This window comes from Diabrotica virgifera, chromosome 5 (genome assembly GCF_917563875.1).
Source record: "Diabrotica virgifera virgifera chromosome 5, PGI_DIABVI_V3a".
Taxonomy (NCBI): Eukaryota; Metazoa; Arthropoda; class Insecta; order Coleoptera; family Chrysomelidae; genus Diabrotica; species Diabrotica virgifera.
Window position 1 is genome coordinate 206023378 of NC_065447.1, and position 22518 is coordinate 206045895.

At 32.0% G+C, this 22518-nt stretch overlaps 1 protein-coding gene across 3 annotated transcripts in view; it reads left to right on the forward strand.

The window, feature by feature from the left end:
- Positions 1 to 22518, forward strand: part of LOC114336649 (dynactin subunit 1) — a 102529-nt gene that overhangs the window by 75680 nt on the left and 4331 nt on the right. For all 3 annotated transcript variants that reach the window (XM_050650524.1, XM_050650525.1, XM_050650526.1), the window contains 7 exons: positions 1687 to 1880; positions 5720 to 6046; positions 10448 to 10685; positions 13156 to 13358; positions 16813 to 17215; positions 17500 to 17747; positions 21494 to 21727. In XM_050650524.1, the coding sequence (XP_050506481.1) occupies positions 1687 to 1880; positions 5720 to 6046; positions 10448 to 10685; positions 13156 to 13358; positions 16813 to 17215; positions 17500 to 17747; positions 21494 to 21727 (1847 nt within the window). The remainder of the gene's footprint in view (positions 1 to 1686; positions 1881 to 5719; positions 6047 to 10447; positions 10686 to 13155; positions 13359 to 16812; positions 17216 to 17499; positions 17748 to 21493; positions 21728 to 22518) is intronic.

The following is a 22518-nucleotide window of genomic DNA, read 5'->3' on the forward strand; positions in this document are numbered from 1 at the left end:
ATTTTCATCGCCCTGTATATGACCAAAAATTGTAATAGGATAATTTAGTTAGTAATCAGTGTTTTCGCGGAAACGTGAAATCGTTAAGAAGGTGGTTTTCTTAATGGGTTTTTGAACGGACTTAGACAATGATGCGGTCAGATTAGACAATACCGTTTATTTCGCTTTGCAATGGACAATAAGACAATTTATAAAACATTCGAATAAGGTTAAGCGGTAAACAAATTTAGTGAGTTTAGAATGTAAGGCTTTTTGTTTAGCATTTTGAAACAACGAAAGTAATTTGATGTCTCCGAGAATTTAACAAAATGGAAAGTTGAATACAAATTAAATTGGTTCTTAAGAAATGATAATATGGGTGTAGTGGGTAGAAAAGATGTTTTGTGATTGGTGGAAAATGATGGATGGAAGGGATGAGAGTGTTGAGTCTGATTTTGACGAGAGAAAAAATAGGCACTGTGTAAAAAATATCTGGAGACAGCAGTCCAGTTTTTGAAAAGTGAGAAGTCAGTGTAAAGTGGTGAAATTGGCCTTTGCGAGCAGAATCAAGTTGAAACGAAATCGTTGACCGGTTTGAGAAGTTAATTTTCTTGTGTCCGAGGAAGATTCCTGTTTCTGTCTAGAACGAGTAGCCGATTGGTATCTATTTGCACAAGATATCGAGCAGAGAGAAAACTGATTCGAGCATTCGAGCGAGTCCTGTTTTGTTTGTTTGTGAAGCAGTTTGGACGAGAGGGACCTTTCGCAACATCCTAAGAGTATGTGTGGGAGAATCGAGAACGACGCAATCCGGGAAAAGAAGTAGAGAAGAAACAAAAGAGGTTAGTCAAATCATTTGTGAAACGGAGAGAGTTTGTTTATATCCACACCATATTTGCTTAATTTCTGTACTGAACAGTTCTATAACATAATTAGTCAGTCCAAATTTTAAAGAAGAAATAAGTAATCAATTCAAAAAGAGAAAAGTAAATTTTATTAAATTTTGTAAGAATAAATAACGAATTATTTAAATTTTTTTTTGTTAAAACAGAGGAGATATCAGAATTAAAGCTTAATTTAGTAAATGAGAAATAGTTGCAACAAATTTAGATTTTAGCATATTTTTTAAATCCTATGTTTATGGTATATTAGATAAATAATTTTTTTTTTAAATTTATATGACATAGAGTGTGTTTAATTTCCTTGTTGTGTTCCTGGGTGGAGTAAGCAACTAGAGATACCAGAAGCCACAAACCACAGGTAAAGCATCAAAAATAAAATAGCCCTGAGAATAAAGTTTATTAGAAAATTTAATTTAAATTTGGTTCTGTTTTACATAAGCAGTAATTAAAATAATTGAGTAATTAATTAAATTAAGAGTTTGCTCATAAATCTCATAAAAGAGAGAAATACCGAGCATAACAATATATTTTAGACTCGTAGTATTTATGAATAAGACAGTTTTGTGGACTTCAAAATTGTGGTTTCCATAAACTTTAATTGTAATTTACGCAATAATATGAAATGATTTTAATTTTGAGACGAATCAGTTCATGTAAATTTTATTGTATTTGCGTGACATTAAATTTTCCATAACATTAGTGCGGTGTCCTTTATGTATGATTGGAACTAATGTACCTGTATTATAATTAATATAAATATCGTATCTAGAATTGTTCTAATATACCATTTTGCTATTTGTTTTAGGTGACCACGATGCAGTTCTTGTGATATTATTGATTCCGAGAATGATCCAAAAGTTGGAAATCGTTCTGGGACAAGTAAAAGATAAATTTGGTGCTATTGAAAAGAAGGTTGATATGAATGCAGTTATGAAAGGCCATTCTATCAATCAGTATACTTTTAAATGTAGGATAAGCTTTTATGTTTATGCAATTCAGGTATGTACTAAAAATGTTTTCAAGGGATTGTGGTAGTCAGTCAAATCCTTTTTAAAAAATTGAAGAGTCTCAGATGCAGAATTCACCATTATAATAAAATTAAAATGGTAAATAGTTATTTAAATCTGAGACTTTTCGTGTTGAAAGTTCTTTCTGGTACATCCTTAATCTACGACTTTTACAGGATTCCTTGCAATCACATTCCGTTTTCATTCGTCTAGGAAAAGGACAGAAGAGGAACTTTCTAGTACTCAAATCTGAGTAAAGATGGTTTTGCTTGTTTTTGATTCAGAGGGATGCACAATCGCTGGACAGAACGGGCACGCTAGCGCTGTTGAAAAAACCTGAAATGGTGGAAACAGCTGTCCAGCGATTGTGCATTCCTCTGAATCAAATACAAGCAAAACCATCTTTTACTTTTCTATCTTTACTCAGATTTGAGTACTAGAAAGTTCCTCTTCTGTCCTTTTCCTAGACGAATGAAAAGGGAATGTGATTGCAAGGAATCCTTTTTGTTTTCTATATTCGTCGTCTGCGGTCTTATAAATTGTAAAAGTCGCAGATTAAGGATGTACCAGAAAGGACTTTCAACACGAAAAGTCTCAGATTTAAATAACTATTTGCCATTTTAATTTTATTATAATGGTGAATTCTGCATCTGAGACTCTTCAATTAGTTAAGAGATGTCGCTGGATCGCGTCACAATGGGAATTTGAATGATCTTTCAAATTCCCCTGAAATTGATGGTTGAGCTGTTTTTCGATTCAAAGCAGTGCATGCTAGCGCTGTTGAAAAAGCCTGAAATGGTGGAAACAGCTGTCCAGCGATTGTGCATCCCTCTGAATCAAAAACAAGCAAAACCATCTTTTACTTTTTTATCTTTACTCAGATTTGAGTACTAGAAAGTTCCTCTTCTGTCCTTTTCCTAGACGAATGAAAACGGAATGTGATTGCAAGGAATCCTTTTTGTTTTATATATTCGTCGTCTGCAGTCTTATAAATTGTAAAAGTCGCAGATTAAGAGGAAACAGTAGCGATCAACAGGTAGCGAAAACGCGTTACAAGATTGCGGCCGTAATTTTGAATATTTTTTCGAGATATTTGGCACACGTATTCGTAATATAATAAAGAATGGTGGTACAGAGCCCAATTTGAAAAATATATTAATATGTAGAAATTACTCTGTAATTAAATACAATATTAAAAAAACGAGCCTATACCGCCATTAACCCTTAACTTGGCGTGCCTATAACCGCTGTAAGAAAAATGTTTTTGCTTACTGGATGTCATTTTTAGAGGGCTCCATTATCAGAGTCAATTACATTTTTTTTTCTATTTTAAATTTTTTGACGTTTTATTGACATTGTATCCCATAAGATACACTACTACGCGTACCGTACATTACAATGTACCTCGCAAGACACATTGCCAGGAACACTATAAAACAAGTACTGATGCCCAATAGATACATTGCCAGGTTATTAAAAAAATACCTCCGTATCTAGAAAGACACCTTGCCAAGATGTATATTTGTAGTTTGGACCAATATATTAAATATTATTGGGTTATTGAATTAAAACAAAATTATCAAAATTCTACAAAATATAATGAAAACAATAAACAAATCTACAATAAATTGTTCCGCTAAAAGTCTTTAGAATTTTCAAGACTTTTAGCGAAACATTTATAGATTTGTCTAATGTTGTCATTTTATTTTGTGGAATTTTCTGTTACTCCAATTATGAATAGATGGCTTTTTGTGTAGGGGTTTCAATCATACACATAGTATTGAATCAATTAATATATAATATTGTACATTTATAAATTATAAATAAAATACAATGATGATCAAACATTTATTTTTTAAACTTAAATTCAAAACTTCAAATAAAACTTGAAACACTCAAAAAATAAAAGTAAAAAGTAATAATTATAAGTATAAAAAATTACAAAATTTAGTTATTATGAAAATCATAAAAATAATTACGGGATTCCGCCAAACATAATCTCGCCCTTCATTTTGTTCAACTCATTGCTGTTTGTCCTTTGTAACAGTTTCGGCATCATCCTTTGGTTGTAAAAGTTGGAAAGTGTCCGAAAAGATCTTTTCTGACATCTTCTCCAGGTATATTCTACGAATATATGACGTGACTACGAATCTTCTTTTTCCGTGTCATCGATAATGTCATCACGCCCAGATGGATGACGTCACTAGTATTATGCCAAAAAATCGTAATTTAAAAATAAAAATCGATCTGTTTCGGGAATTTCTATGATTATTTAGACAATATCTAATGAATTTATGCGTTATTTTACAGACGCACTGTATATACCTAATATATAAAAAATAGAATTCGATAATATGAAAACATACCGTAACATTTTTTTATACTTTCAAGAAATATTGACGGGACATATGATTTATACATACACGCTTTTGGAGTAGATAAGAACATACGATAAATCATTACAAACATAATATACCAAATGTTTTTATTACTTTCCTGTTAATCCTCTAATGGGCAAAGTAGCTAATAAGAAACAGTTAGTATTTGTCCGTATACCGGGTAATGTATCCAAAAAGATACTCATTCAATTTTCATCAGTACCTGCCAATGTATATTCAAGGATACTACCTAAATTGCCGCTAACCTGGCAATGTATTTTCAGAGATACTACTTTTCAAAGTGATCCTATCTGTTTGTTTATAAACAAATCCTGAATATTATTTTATGCGATTGTTTGTTGCAGGCCTAATTATATAGAATTATAGTTTATCAATTCATACAATAACTTAAAACATTTAAAAAATGAATTTACTTTCCGAATGACACAAACTAACACCTTCTTTGGAAACCATTTTTAGCATGCTTACATAAAACACTCTCTCATTGGTGGAAATTTCTGTGTATGACATTCAAATTAATTTATTGGTTAGGCGAATGCTTTATGGAGAGGGTGCGTTTAAAATCTCGTGGCAACTTTACGTAAATATAGAGAAATTAATTTTAATAAATAAAAATAACGTATCCTGGAGTACACACCGCCAAGTTAAGGGTTAAGAAGAACAAAAAATACACTTTCTTCAAATAAACTTTTTTATCCGATACCTAGATTTTGTGTCATTTTGGAACTACTGAAATTTTTTATTTCATTAGTAGTTCCAAAATGATACAAAATCTAGGCATCGGATAAAAAAGTTTATTTGAAGAAAGTGTATTTTTTTGTTCTTCTTAATGCGGTACAGGCTCGTTTTTTTAATATTGTATTTAATTACAGAGTAATTTCCACATATTAATATATTTTTCAAATTGGGCTCTGTACCGCCATTCTTTATTATATTACTAATACGTGTGCCAAATATCTCGAAAAAATATTCAAAATTACAGCCGCAATCTTGGAACGCGTTTTGGCTACCTGTTGATCGCTACTGTATCACCTTAAGGATGTACCTACCAGAAAGAACTTTCAACACAAAAAGTCTCAGATTTAAATAACTATTTACCATTTTAATTTTATTATAATGGTGAATTCTGCATCTGAGACTCTTCAATTTGTTAAGAGATGTCGCTGGATTGCGTCCCAATGGGAATTTGAATGATCTCTTAAATTCCCCTTAAATTGATGGTTGAGCTGTTTTCTGGTTCAGAGGAGTGCACGCTAGCGCTGTTGAAAAAGCCTGAAATGGTGGAAACGGCTGTCCAGCGATTGTGCATCCCTCTGAATCAAAAGCAAGCAAAACCATCTTTTACAAATCCTTTTGGTTTTAGTACCTATATTATATTTGAATGTTCTTATAATCTTTCTAATAAGACTACCTAACAAATATTTATTTGTAGATAATTCTCCATCAGTATTACTACGTACTTAATACATGCAAACCAGAAATCCTATTAAAAGTCGGTGCCACATATCCCGAAATGGCAAGCCAAGAAAAGATCATCGACGACTTTATAGAATTACTAAAGAGAGACCAACTAGACGAGAACATTTCCATGGAGACTTTGGAAAAATGCGTGAATTACTTCAATACCCTCTTCCCAGTTCTGTTCGGTCCAGACGCCAAATTGAATCACATGCAGTTGTTAACCGATAATGCTAAATGTCTGACAACTATTACGGATAGTTTTGTCGTGGATTCGGCGGTTATCAAATGTTTGATGGAGGCGAGTACTACTTATTCACTTTTTATACCAAAGAAAATAAAACGTTTAGTAAAAATAATTAACAATTATAAGTTAATTAATAAGTTCGCTGACAATGGGTTCTAATAGCACAGTGGGAATAATATACTAGTATTATCTAGTATCTTGCCCAAAATTTAAAACTGAAAAGTTTTACTATTGGTTTTTCTCGTGACACTTACCTTTCCAGGTAAATGATAGGTATTTTGTATAGTATGGACCTCTGTAACAATAACTTATATATAAATAAGACGGGATAGGTCCCGAAAATTTTCTGTATACCATATAATTAAATAACTTAACGTGAAGTAAAAACTCCCTGGTGTAGTTGGCTGAATACTTTGGCCATGTTATGAGAGGTGACAAATACTCGCTGCTGAGACTGATCATCCAGGGTAAAATCAGGGGTAAGAGAAGTATCGGTAGGCGCAGAATATCTTGGTTAAGAAATCTGAGGGAATGGTTCGGCTGCAGTTCCATCGACCTATTTAGGGCGGCCGCCAGTAAAATAAGAATAGCTGTGATGATTTCCAGCCTCCGATAGGAGACGGACTTTAAGAAGAAGAAGAAGTAGTTGGTATAAAATTTAATTAAGAATTAAAATTCTAAAAAATCCAAAAGGATTACATTCATTGTTCAGAACGTTTTCGGACTTATCAGTACATCATCAGTGAACCTAAAAGCAAGTAATCCCACTTAATAAAATTGAAAAAGGGGTGAATTTTAACTGTTAAAAATTGAAAAGTGTGGATAATATTACTTACTCCGTGTCCTTGCAAGATAGCCACAATGCCAAACACTGGTTGGGTTACATGATCGAACTACATAATAAATACAATAAAAGAATGTGACCATGAAATAATCGACTATAAGTCGAGGAAATATCAGCAGAAACATTCGAAACATCCTAGGAAAATTTTGAAATCGACGAAGTCACACCAGCATGATTGTCCTCAAAAACATAAGTTTCTGGGCAAAAACCTTCTTTCGAAGCGCCATTCATCCGTTGTACTAATGTAACTAATGTTCTTTTTCCGTCAGAATTTAGCTCTCTCTCTTCCATGTCCCGTCGTAAATCGGTCACTTTTAAATCACTAATGGCCGGTTTCACCAAATAGTAGTTTATTCTATGAATAAAGTTATTCGACCAATAAACTGACATTTCTCTATTTTAGTAACGTCAAATAAGAATTTATCTTTGTCTTACAACGCACTGAGTCGAATAGAATATTGTCAGCATATTGTCAGTCAGACATTGACAATCAGTGACAATTTTAAATATTTGACATGGCATCGGGAATATGTTGAGTCGTTGATTAAATAATATTGATATGTAGTGTATTTGATAAATAATTGATTTAAGAGGTGAACTTTATAAAAAGTAATTTATTGTGTATTATTTATGGAAGATAGAAGCAGATAATACATTAAGATATATTCTGTGATCCAAGTATTTTGTTGTTAAAGATGTTCAAAATTGTAAGCGTTCCATAGTAACAATATATTATTAAAAAAATCACTTTAACACTTTTCCTCTTTTCTCGATTGAGTATTAGTTTTTGTTGTACATATAAATTATTACAATCACTGAATACAGAGTTAGTGAAAAAATTATCACATTTATTAACTGAATTAATAATTTCCAATTATACAAATAACAGTTATCCAAGAACATTCAAAAGCCATCTCTTTAAGGTAATGATGACATTTTCAAGTAGAATGACATTCTAGTAATCTTTACATATCCATACCATTGTGAATTTTACTACACGTAATTTGCCGTGTAAAGACAGAAAAAGTAGGGAAAGCCGTAAAATATTTGCGAATTATGTACCCATGGCCTTAATTAAAATTATCAAACGCACTAAAATTAACAACACAAAACAAAATTAGCAACAAAACAATTCAATAGCGGGTATGTCCACCTCTTGCAGCCACGACTGCTCGCAATCTGTTTGACATCGTATAAATAAGATGCGTTATCCTTACCTGGGGAATAGCCCGGTATTCCTCTATCGGGGCCATAACTGTGCCAAATTGTCTGGAGGGTTCGGATGATGGCGAATAGCTATTTTCAATTCATCCCATAAATGCTCGATAGGAGTAAGATCTAGGCTGCACGCGGGCCATTTTAATCTTATCAATCCAACCTTTATTTAAGATATTTATGAGTCAGTGTTTTTATTTACAAAAAATTCTCTTACAAGAAATAGCCCAATAAATGACCGTTTTGGAGCGTAATTTCCAGGGGCAACTCCGAATTGCATGAAAATTTGGATTTAGGTTCTACTTACCCTCCACTTCAAAGTTGAATTTGTGCCGTTGGTTGCTTTTAGTTGGGGGTGACATTTACCCCTTCTCGGGGGGTGAAAAACGCGAGTTTAAAATAAGGTCGGAAATGGATAAATTGACTTATTTTAAGCACCTTTTGTTCTATAAAGTTTTTTACGTAAGTCAATACTTTTCGAGCTATTCGCGATTTAAAATGTTGATTTTTCGACAAAAAAACTACGTTTTCAGACGGTTTTTTCCAAATAACTCAAAAAGTAAAAATTTGATCGAAAAAATATTTTCAGCAAAAGTGTAGCCTATAAAAAAACGAAAAAAATGGTGTACCAGTAAAGTCTACAAATTGAGTAGAAGTAAAGTTGTAGCTCATGAAAGATACGTTCTAATTCGTCTAATTCCAAATCGAATAACTCAACGCGAAATCACTGAAGAAAGAAACGACTTTTGGGAAAACCTTATTAACATTTTTAAAGTATCGAAAAAAAGCTTATTATTTGTTTTTTACAAAAGTTTACAGCATCAAAAATAAACGAGTTACACTGAAAAAAAGTTGACCCCTTTTTTTTTGGTAAAAAAAAAATCATGAAACCCCCTCTATTTAGCACCCTAAATGAAATTAATCGTTTGGCTTTATCATCTATTTTAACTGTATGTGTATTGTTTATATGATTTGTAAGTTTAATTGGTTTGAAGTGTTTATTTTTAAAAATATTTGGATTTATAGTAAAAAAAATTTTCTAAAAATTTTTGAAAAAATTTAATTTTTTCAAAATAGCTTAAAAAGTATTAGTGATAAGAAAAATTTTAAAAAGTAAAAAAATGTAGGTTTTGCTATTATAAATATGCTAGTTTCATTTTGTTTCTCCCTAAGACAAAAATTTGCATACGCTCGTGATTAGTGACCCATTCAAGCTTTCTCAATTATAACCCTTTCAACAATAAACACTTTAAACCGGTGAGACTGACAGATCATATAAAAAATAGATAGGTAAATAAATTGTTTGTAAAGCGGTAACTATTAATTTCATTTAGGGAGCTAAACAAGGCGAGATTTTCATGATATTTTACAAAAAAAAAGAGGGCCAACTTTATTTTGAGCGTAACTCGCTTATTTTTAATGCTAATACTTTTGTTAACAATTAAAACGAAGCTTTTTATAAACACTTTAAAAAAGTTTAAATGAGTTTTTCCCGAAAAGCGCTTAATTTTTCGGTGATTTCACCATAAAATATTCGATTTGGAATTAGACGAATAAGAACGTATTTTTCATGAGCTACAACTTTTTTTTTATTTGATTGATAGACTTTACTGATACACCATTTTTTTGGGTTTTTTATAAGCTACACTTTTGCTAAGAATATTTTTTTCGATAAAATATTTACATTTTGAGTTATTTGCGAAAAACCGCCTGAAAATGTAGTTTTTTGTCGAAAAATCAACATTTTCAATGGCAAATAACTCGAAAAGTATTGACTTACGTAAAAAACTCTATAGAACAAAAGTTGCTTAAAATCAGTCAATTTATCCATTTCCGGTCTTATCTTGAACGTATGTTTTTTCACCCCCGAGAAGGGGTGACTGTCACCCCCCAAGTAAAAGCAACCAACGGCACAATTTCAACTTTGAAGTGGAGGGTAAGTAGAACCTAAATCCAAATTTTCATGCAATTCGGAGTTGTCCCTGAAAATTACACGGTATCGCCGAATTTCCCGTTCATTTACTGGGCTAAAAAGAGAAATTTGGATAATTCCAAAAACAAAATCTTAGAGATGCCTTCGGGATAATACGAGAGGACTATGAAACAAAATCAGCTCTTCAATTTTTCCGCAGAATTTTTTAAAGTTAGGAGAAAATACAACGCTTCTATTCAGCCCCGTATAATGCCATTTAAGCATTTTTTTTTGTTACCGGAATAATAGCAAACGATATGAATACATGTACCTACAAACTGATGCAAGAATCTTGAAAATTGGAGTACAAAAAATAATACAGTTATAAGTTGTCAAACTTAATCAAAAATTTTTAGTGGCGGAATTTTGTGCCGTTGAGTGTACTTTTATAATAAATTAATTGTAATTCTTATTTACTTATTAGAGTTCAAAAGGTGATATGGAACTTCTCTGTCAACATGTAGTCACCTCATCAGAAACGCTGCTGCAACAATTAAAATTAATAAAGAGGCGATTGCCTATGGATACTAATATTTCCAATTTGGGACTGAACAAAGAAGTTCATGAAAACCTGTTCCAGTGCTACCAACATGCTTTAAAAATATCTAAAACACTGAATGATGTAGTCAGAACTACCATCCAGACGATTGTGGCTAGTGGAGGTAAATTTAAAACTTTGGTTTCATTAATAGAAATCCTATTGGGAAAAATAAATAAACCAGAAACACAAAATCGTAACTACACTCACCGGCACAATTCACCGCCCATCTTGTATTTCTTTCAATTTGCAGAAATTATCAATTTTGGATCACATCTTATGAAATATACTGTGAAATTTGCCTTTTAGTTAAAGAAAACAATAAAATTGTTAATAAAAGTCGTTTATTAAGGGATGCTTAGCAAAATTCCAATGTTAAAAAAAGACAGCGTGGCACTTGCGGAGTGCCGACAGAAGTGAATACTTCTTATATATTAGTCTACTATATTCGATTCGCTTCAGTTCGATCCGATTGGATTTATTTTATTTAATTTTATTTAAATTACTATGTAATAGTATATTATATACAGAGTGAGTTTTATGTATGTACAGCATTACGCTGTAATTACTATTTTCTGCTAATTTTAATTTTTATTTTTAATAACTTTTCGCAAAACGAAATACCTAATATGTGTCATATAAATTCACATGTAAATACAGAGCAGATGTTAAACGAAACGTTAAACAGATTGTATAAGATTAATGTTTCTTTCAAAGAAACACTTCTTAATTGATTACGATGTCCCCAGCCTCGTTATGTCAAAATTCTTGAAATCCATAAAGTTTCTCAATTTATGGCTTTCTCTGGTTTATCTAAGAAACCGCAAATCAGTTGACATAACAGTGGGGTTTCGTTCGACCCAGTCAGTCTACTACCAGCGTCTGCACAACACACACCCTTCGATTGTCGATATAGGTCAACAACACACCGCTTGTTCACACAAAATAAATAAACAGATTACCGTTCGTTGTACACATTATTTCTTTGTCGTTTTAATTAAATTCCGCCATACACCAACCGGAATATTGGTGACCCCGACGTGATACAATCAAAAGCAGCTTAGAAAACCCATATAACGGTCCTTTTCCAGTTGTTAAGCGAGGTGACAAGACTTTTGTCGTCCGGGTAAATGGAAAAGAATCAACAATTTCCATAGACAGATTGAAACCAGCTTACGAGCTTCACGACTCTACCCATCACGAAACAAAAATAAATGACAGTATCCAGCAAAACAAACAACAGACCGGGGAGAAGAGCAAGATTTACCGGAAGCTACCAAGAAAGTGTCAGTTCACAGTGTATTAAGTGATTTTTCGTTCTCCTCGGATAAACTTTGCGTTCTTTATTTTTTTTTCTATTTTCAATTGTCATTATACTATGTATATAGTATGTATTATTTATCGTCTTCGTCACTCGAAGGGGGGTATATAGCATTACGCTGTAATTAATATTTTCTGCTAATTTTAATTTTAATTTTTAATAACTTTTCGCAAAACGAAATACCTAATATGTGTCATATAAATTCACATGTAAATACAGAGCAGATGTTAAACGAAACGTTAAACAGATTGTATAAGATTAATGTTTCTTTCAAAGAAAGACTTCTTAATTGATTACGATGTCCCCAGCTTCGTTATGTCAAAATTCTTGAAATCCATAAAGTTTCTCAATTTATGGCTCCTCTGGTTTATCTAAGAAACCGCGAATCAGTTGACATAACAGTGGGGTTTCGTTCGACCCAGTCAGTCTACTACCAGCGTCTGCACAACACACACCCTTCGATTGTCGATATAGGTCAACAACATACGGCTTGTTCACACAAAATAAATAAACAGGTTACCGTTCGTTGTACACATTATTTCTTTGTCGTTTTAATTAAATTCCGCCATACACCAACCGGAATATATGGAACGCCTCAATTATCTCGGAAACGGCTTGCACGACTTTTTTAAATTTTGGCGGGTAAGGGTCTTCTACTGCGGGCGATATTACAGTGGTATTTACACTGTTGTCAAATCTGCTGTTTTCCTTGAAATCTAATAAACTTTCTTATTTGAAATGGAACACTGTATATATTTGCGTTTTGAAGTCTTATAAGACATTTTTCATGTTAATATTCCCTGTACCTAAATGCCGTAATTTCGGAGTTATTAATACATTTATTTAAGAAAAAATATTAAACAAATTATAAAAACAATTGTTTTCGGTCCGGGCAGATACTATTTTAGGTTATTTGGATCATTGGGAACAAAAAAGGTTAGGTTTGTTTGAATTTTCTTTTGGATTTTTACTACATTTGATTTTTGCTAAGCGTCCCTTGACAAAACGTCATTTTTTTTTCAATAATTTTGTTGTTTTTTTTTTCCTCAAAGGTAGTTTTTACCGTATATTTCATAAAATGTGGTCCAAGATTGACAATTTTTGCGAATTAAAAGAAATACCAGATGGGCGGTTAATTGTGCAGGTGAGTGTATTTGGCAAGTAAATAATAACTACAATAGTTGTTCTTTTTCATTCTTCTTGCTATCTCGCTCACTCATAGCGCGGTCACTAATGGAACTGTAACTGTTACTGATTGTACTTATGTTTTTAGAAACTGAGCAGGGTGTAACTCCTGATAAAGTCAAAGACATAGCCATCAACGCAAGCGAGAAGTTTTACGAACAAGATGATTTGGGACCAGTGCAAAGTATAAAGAATTCTTTGAATTTTATCATGACACAAATCACACAGTTAGCACAATATCTACAAGATAATGAATACGAGATAACTACTGCTAGTAAAAATGAAGAAAAGGTAAGTAACCACCTCGATAATGAACTAAAAAAGAAGAAAGTCAATTATTCGAAACTCATTTAAAAGTAATCAACTATTCTAATTGGGAAATAAGACACAATTTATGTTGAAAAAAAAATGATTTCATTGACGTTTCGACTTCCACCTTGGACGTCGTTATCAAAATACGACGTCCAAGGTGGAAGTCGAAACGTCAATGAAATCATTTTTTTTTTTTTTCAAGATAAATTGTGTCTTATTTCCCAATTAGAATAGTAGGTTACATAAATGCCACAAAGAAATAGCTTCAAGACAATATCATTTAAAAGTTAATAAACTGAAAATCAATATTAACACATCTTCTTATAGTAAGGGAGGGAGAAGCACTAAAGAGAAAGTATATTAATTTGTCATTTGAACCACCGTTTGATTTATATTTAAATTAATTTTAGTTTAGGGCCTCGTCATTACATTTCTCTTTTGGACCTTCTATCGTCCATCTTTTAACAAGGGTATCTCCCAAATCATTTCATTGATCTCTATCTTGTGCAACATACTTCCAATTTTTTCTGACTATTTTTTTATGTCATCTATCCGTCTCATCAGAGGTCTTCCTATTGATCGTCTACCTTTGTAAGGTCTCCTGTTGTATTGTGGTGTTCTAACGTTGGTCTTTTTGTCTAGCAGTGTGGCTTGCGAAGCTTCATTTTATTTTGGCAATTTTTCTTGTAATATCCTTGACTTTTGTTTGTGATCTTACCCTGTCTTTCCTCTTTCTATGTGATAGTCTTATACCAAACATTACTTTTTCCATTGCCCAATCTGCTCTGACGAATTTGTTAATATTTGCCTAGGTTGAGGTTAGACATCTATGTCATGTTGAACACTTTTTGCATTAGTTTTTCGTAAAGTATATTTCTTTGTTTTATACAGCCTTGTTAAATTGCGCTATTTCTCTTATCTTTAAATATTTCATCAAGATTATTTCTTTTATTGTCAAATAAGTCCGGGTGGTGAATCGTAAAACGGGCCATAGGAAACTTAATGTAGAATTCTAAACTGTTGAATTCCTGCTTCCCTAATTATTTTACATCAAAAGACATTAAAAACTATTTGTAGATGATTGAAATCTGTATTGAAAACAACTGTTAAAATTGTTCTACGATTTAAACGCATTCCAAAATTTTGAAAAATATACATTTGCCACTGTAGGTATGTGTGTAAAAGTTAGGCCACACATTACTATTCAACTGACAGTGCTCACACCATTGACTGAATAAAAATTCTTTATTATTAATACTTTCTCCGCAACTGAGGGTATCTTATCAACTGTATTGTTTTTAAACAATAAATGATAAAATAAAAAATATTGACAGTTCAAAAATGTGTAAATAATAACTTCATTGTGACACATTATTGCACTGGCCTAATTTTGGGCTGAAAAACTGAAAAATGTATTACATTTTTACAACATTTCGGAATATGTTTAATTCGTAGAACAATTTTAACAGTTGTTTTCAATGCAGATTTCAATCATCTACAAATAGTTTTTAATGTCTTTTGATGTAAAATAATTAGGGAAGCAGGAATTCAACAGTTTAGAATTCTACGTTGAGTTTCCTATGGCCCGTTTTCCAATTCACCACCCATAATATTTTTTATTAGATTTGGTGTGACCTTATGCAGGTTTTCTATGGAAATTCTTTCTCTTCAACAACTCTAAACATTCCCTGTAAGTCGGTATTGACTCACAAAACGGCGTACTCTCTTTAGTAAAGCTACCATCAGAGTTTTCTCATTTTTATTATACAGTGTGTCTGCGTAACTTAAAACCATAAGGGAAACATTTTTATCAATTTTACGAAAAAAAAGTGTTTTTTTGTTAGTGACATGGACTTTATGTCAATCAGTCAGTCACAACATGACTACTAATTATTCATAAAGTGCTCTGCATAGTCTAAAACCTAAGGTGCAATCATCAGATATCAAATTTTATCAACATTATACGAGATACATATTATGTCAAAAAATATTAATTTCGCTCAAGAGGAAAGTACCTTTATATTTCTCAATAACGAAAATTGTTATTAAGAAAAGTTATTTGGAATTAAAAATTATGGTATAATATGCAATTACATTCTTCTAATTAAAAAAATTGAATTTTTTTTTTCAAATTACGGATACTCAAATCATGTTTATTACGGCAACTCAGTTATTATTAATTTTACGAAAAAAAGTTTTATAAAAAGGTCTATTAAAAAGGCCTTTATAAAAAGGTCTACATATTCAAACAACTAAGATGCAATTATAATACAGTGATGAGCGCGCTAATAACCGGCAAAATAGCATAAAAGATGGAAAACGTATTAAGTTTTTAGATGAAAAGAAATAAAACTAGTCGAGCTGGGAAATTTAGCGATATTAACCTATTAATTTACATCATATTGATTGTTTCCCACCTTTAGACGTATCGGACAAGTTTGGCAAATACCACTGTCATAGTGACAGTTTTAGTTGACATACTCCTCTGATACGTGTAAAGCTGGGAAACAATCAATATATTGTAAATAAAAAGGTTACTATCGCTAAATTTCCCAGCTCGACTAGTTTCATTTCATTTTATCTTACAACTTAATACGTTTTCCATCCTTTGTGCTGTTTTGCCGGTTATTAGCGCGCTCATCACTGTATATCAAATTTTATCAATTTTATACGAGAGTATATAAAAAAATAATATGAATTTCGCTCAAGAGTAAAGTACCTGTATTTTTCACAATATTGAAAATTGTTATTATAAAAAGTTGTTCGGAATTTAAAAGTGTGTTTCAATATGCAATTATATCGTTATAATTGAAAAATAAAGGTTCTTTACTCTTGAGCGAAAATAATATTTTTTGACATAACTCGTATAAAATTGATAAAATTTGATATATTTTAATTGAATCTTAGTTGTTAGACTATGCAGACCTTTTTATAAAGAATAACTTTTTTTCGTAATATATTTTTTCGTGTGACTGAGTTGCCGTAATAAAAATGATGTTGGGTATCAGTATTTTGAAAAAAAAAATCAAAATTTTGAAGAAGAATGTAATTACATATTATAACATAATATTTAATTCCAAACAACTTTTCTTAATAACAATTTTCGATTTTGTGAAATATAAAGGTACTTTCCTCTTGAGCAAAATTCATATTTTTTGACATACCTCGTAAACTGTTGATAAAATTTGATATCTGATGATTGAATCTTAGGTTTTAGACCATGCAGAGCATTTTATGAAGAATAACTTTTTTTCGTAAACTTGATAATAAAAAAGTTTCCCATATGGTTCCAAGTTACGCAGACACACTGTAAACTATTTCCTGTAACAAATTCGGTCTCCTTTACTTTTTAATTTCTCTTCTTTTTCCCGTTAACTACCTAAAGTCCTAAAGGATCAAATAATTCATAAATGTCATTTCTGCTTTGTTGTAGAGTGTTCCACCTATTAGAGTAAGAGCAGACTCCGTGAAGAAAGAACTAGAACAAACAAAAACACTAACAAGCAAGTTGGAGAATAAAGAATCTGACATTAAGGAATTAAAGAAATTAGTTAAAGAAAAGCAGGAACAACTGTCGGAAATGACAATCCGAAAAGAACTCGCCGAAAAGAAATTAGGGAACGTCAATAAAGATTATGAATTGACTATTGAAAAGTTGCAGAGGAAGTTAGAAGAGGCACACAACAACTACAAGAAGAAAGAAAAGGAATTTGAAGAAACACTGGATCATTTACAAACTGATATAGATTCGCTGGAGAGTGAGAAGGGCGAAATGAAAGAAAAATTGAAGGTAATGTCGAAGAAAGCTGCAATGGAGTTTTCAAAAGGAATTCCAGGTAAGGGATTTTTTGATTTAGTTTTAATTGCATTATCTACCTTTATTATTTTTAATTTCAGTTTGAGAAAGCGGAAGATCATCTTCACTTCTCTCAAACTGAAGATGATTTACAGCTGCACCAATTTAATATAACCGCCAGAAAATGTAGCATGTTAATTTCCTCATGTTTCCTCATTTAACATGTTATTTAATTTTATTACCACCTAGCAAATAATTTAAGTGTTTCATTGTGTTTTATTTTTCTCATTTTACTTATTTGTAATTGCTTTGTATCTGTATTAGGTAGTCAACTACCATCACTCCAATCAGTGGGTCCCACGCTGCCTGCTGTTGTTAGAGATTCTCCATTGCTTATGCAGGAAATTGACAGTCTTCGAAAAGTATTCCATCAAGAGCGTAACCAAAGAATCAAACTGGAGAACCAAAAGCTTAAGGACATGCTAGATAGCATGGAACCTCTCCCAACTTTCAAAAGCACACCAGACTCAGTTTTGGAAGGATTGTTTAAGCAAGGAGCAGCTCTACAACAGGTTTGTACTTTTCCGTATTCTTTGAATGTGGTAATACTCTGGGCTAATTAGCAAAATACAAGGAAAAGTTATTTACCAGCAATTTTATTACTGGAATCGAATCTTATTATTGTATGTATTAATAATATAGATATGCAAAGTCCGCAGATAGTGTGCTACTTTTTTTATAAACAAAATGGCGCCCGAAAATCGTGTTTTTTTCAATTTTTGCTGTATAACTCCAATGATTTTAACTTTAGACCCAAAACACCCAAATAAAAATTCACCGCAATTAAATTCTGCATAGAGACGTGTTTTTTCCGATTTACTTCGACGAAAACTTTCCCCGGAAAAAGCGGGTTTTTCCAACAAAATCTTTAATTTTCAACTAAACTTTTAGATAAGTAGTTGTTAATCAATAATTAAATAACTTGGTAACGTAAAAGCCCTTTCCGTATGTATTATAATTCCAGAAGTCTATGGAAATTGAATGAACAGTTTAGCAACAATTAAAATGTTAATTAAAAATTTACGGTCGCTATAATAACGACAATAATTATGATGCATAAGAATAACTATGATTTTTTCATAAAAAGACACTATACCTATCTAATGCACTTTCAGAATTGAAATTAGACTATTTAAGCGGCCTCAGGAATATTTTAAAATTATAAACAATTTTTTGGTTTATAAACAAATAGAATATCTCGGGAAATATTAAACTAAATTAAATTGTGAAAACGGTATTCAAAAGAAAGTGGCAGGACGCTTCTTTTAAAAGAAAAAACGTTTAATTATGACGAGTGGTTCCTGAGATACAACCGGTCAAAATTGACCGGAATTTACGGCAAAGATATAAACAATAGGATCATAATTTTCAAACCATCACCTTTTTATTTTTGTCCTCTTTCTCCACACCAATTTTCATATCTTTAAAATCCTCATAACATATATTATTATAATAAAAACTATCGATAATACGTGTGAAAATTGCCAAAAATAGCAAAATTCCAATCAAAAATTAGGTTGGAGAAAATGTAACCCTCAAAGTTCAAAATCGGTATACGTTAACAAAATGCATTTTCTCGGCTTCCTATGGAGCAATTTCCTTCATTCTTTTTTTGTTCCCTAATAACTCGAGTAGAGCTATCGAACTAATGCAATATTAAATGTCAAACTTGCTTTTGTTTTGTTATAATAGATTAATTTATTTATAAGAACAGAAAATTACATATTTTTTCCAGTTGTAGGCTTTTTTTAGATAAACTTACTACAAGTGAACCTTTTAAAGTTAAAAACATAAATATTCTGATTTGAAAGCTGTATAATTATTTAAACAATTTTTATTTAAACAAATTAAAATATTGTGTTATAATAAATAAATTAATTTATTGTAACAAAAGAAAAGCAAGTTTGACATTTAATAATGCGTTAGTTCGATGGCTCTACTCGAGTTACTTGGGAACAAAAAAAGAATGAAGGAAATTGCTCCATGGGAAGCCGAGAAAATGCATTTTTTTAACGTATACCGATTTTGAACTTTGAGGGTTACATTTTCTCCAACCTAATTTTTGATTGGAATTTTGCTATTTTTGGCAATTTTCACACAATTTCAAGTAAATTGGATACATATTGTAAATTGTATATAAATTTCAAGTCATACATTTTCAAGTAAATTGGAAAGAACACGTCTCTATGCAGAATTTAATTGCGGTGAATTTTTATTTGGGTGTTTTTGGTCTAAAGTTAAAATCTTTGGAGCTATAGAGCAAAAATTGAAAAAAACTAGCAAAACTAGAAAAAGTAGCACACTATCTGCGGACTTTGCATATCTATATTATTAATATATACAATTATAAGATTCGATTCCAGCAATAAAATTGCTGGTAAATAACTTTTCCCAAAAATGTCCTATTCTCCGATAATCAGCCCAGACTATAAGTCTGCCGTTTTTTTAACACATACAGGTAATACAACACATAATTTTCATTGGTATCATTTCATCGGATTAAAGAAAGTGAATTGATGAATTGTGCAGCTGCAAGGAAACCTTTTTTTACTGAGGATCACAAGAGATGAGTTGCATTTTGTAATCAATTCATAAACCGTGAAGATAACTTTTGGTCTAAGGTTGTAAAAGGTTGCATTTTCCGATGAAAAAGTAGAGAAAAACAACTTAACATAATCTGCTATGCAGACGAATTACTAATCTCTCAAAGTGAAGATGATTTACAATGTATGCTGCACGATTTTAATATAACCGCTAGAAAATTTAAAATGTTAATTTCCCCAAAAAAAGACTAAATGCATGGTTATACCAGCAGATCGAATAAGGTGTAAATTAGAGCTGGAGGGTCAAATAATAGAATAAGTCATGGAGTTTAAATATCTAGGCAGCACACTATCGAAACATCATACGGAAAGCTCGAAACAGAAGTGGAATATCAGGTGAATAAGGCAAACAGAGCCGCAGGTTGCCTGAATGAAACAATATGGAGAAATAAAAACATCGGAAAAGAAGTGAAAGACAGAATTTACAAAACAGTCATCAGACCAATAATGTCATACTCGGCAGAAACACGACCTGATACAGAAAGGACAAAGCGAATGCTACAAACATCAGAGATGAAAACACTGCGAACAATCGATGGTAAGACACTGTGGGATAGAGCTAGAAGTGCAGATATACGACGGAGATGCAAGGTGGACAACATTAATAACTGGGTGAAAAACAGAAGAGAAAAATGGAACGAACACATAAGCCGAATGACAACAAATAGAGTAGTAAGGACGGCGAGAGACGGTTCCCCAATAGGAAGACGATCAGTGGGAATACCACGAAAAAGATGGAATGACAACTTACTGGGGGCACATTGAAAAACACATAGAGTCATGTGTACATAAAAAGAAGAAGATCTTTATGTTTAATGTCTAGTCTATTCCCTATATCACCTCAATAGCGGAAAAATATTAAACACTTCAATAAAATATCTTTATAAAATACGTTCACGGGATAATAGCCATTTCCTAATTATGACCACCTATTATCACATCAATCTCCTCAATAGTTAAAAAAGATTAAACACTTCAATAAAACAACTTTATAAAATGCGTTCACGGAATAATAATATCTTTCTCATAGGTACTTTTCAGTGCGTCACAGTTTTTCGATTTCTTTCTAACGCATTAAGTTGGAAGTGACAGAAAAAACGTACTTCCGTGATTACAGTAATTTCTAACATTTATTCTAGCTGTTGATAGATGGCGCTACAATCGAACAAAAAATGATTTACGAATTATATATACGACTATAAATCTACAATTTATAAAACTATACAAATCAAAGAAAATACCATTTTATAAATGCAATAAATACAATTGATTTGTTTTTATACCAAATTGCAAATAAAGGGTTATACTGCAATACCCTTTTCATCTTTAGCTGATTACGATTCTGACAACTGTCACTGTCAGATTTAACTAAAATGTCATGTTATAAATGTGTATTATCACGGACTTACCTTTTTTTCGCTCACTTGTGACGTACTGAAAAATGCCTGTGAAAAGGACAATACCCATTTCCTAATTATTACCACTGACACGCTGACAGTATGTATCAATGATACTACACATCGACGTACGTTTCACTTTATTTTTTGATTTTTGTTTGAAAATGAATCGTGATGCATGGGAAAAGTTAGATTGAAAGAACTATATTGTCAATAACTGCTGGCAAAATTTTTAGCATATGCTCTCTATTCTTCTAGGAAATTTTGATGAACCTGGCAAAGCCTACTTTCCCATCTATATACAAATTGAAGCCCGGTAACGGCCCTGCTGCTTGGAAGCGCCATTTTGCCGAAGAACAAAATAAGTTGCTAGCTTTCAACAAGGCAAAAGAAGAATTCCAGGCCAAAGTGGCTGCTGAAATAGTTAAGAGGAAGGTTGGTGGAAAGGTAGAAGCTGATTTGGCCACTTTCCCAACAAAAGAAATGACAAAAGTAAGTAAGGAATTAGTTCGGGTGCTAAAACAGAATTTTTGTAAAAATGTGGTTTTGGATTTATTCCAAAATTGTTTGTATTATCTCGTCTTAAATTTCAAACTATTTTGATTACAAATTTCTCTTCATTATATGCTCAAAAACAAATAAAGCGGCGACAGAAGTGACTATTTCTTACCTTGCGTTATGACTATATATTATTATGTGGATTGATGGAATTTTACCTATTACTGAATTGTTAATATTTTTTATAATATTACACAGATTTACTTATATAGGGTGTCCCAAAAGTAGCGGAACGGTCGAATATTTCGCGAACTAAACATCGGATCGAAAAACTGAAAAATACGTGTTCAATCATTTTCAAAAATCTATCCAATGACACCAAACACCAATCCCCACTACACCCCCTGGAGGTGGGGTGGGGGGTAACTTTAAGATCTTAAATGGAAACCCCAGTTTTTCTTGCAAATTTGGATTCGTTACGTAAAAGTAGGCAACTTTTATTCAAGACATTTTTTCGAACTGTGGATAGATGGCTCTATAATTGGGAAAAACGATTTATCCTGATACCATAGGTAAAATTATAGAAACGGCCTAATATCTCACGAAATACACTTCCAAATGAGAAACCAAAAAACAGATTTTTAATCTTTTTCGAAAACCTATCGAATAACACCAAACATGACCCTCCAACCCACCCTCTGGAGGTTGGGTGGGGGATAACTTTAAAAGCTTAAATAGCAACCCCCACTTTTTATCGCAGATTCGGATTCGTCATAAAAAATTAA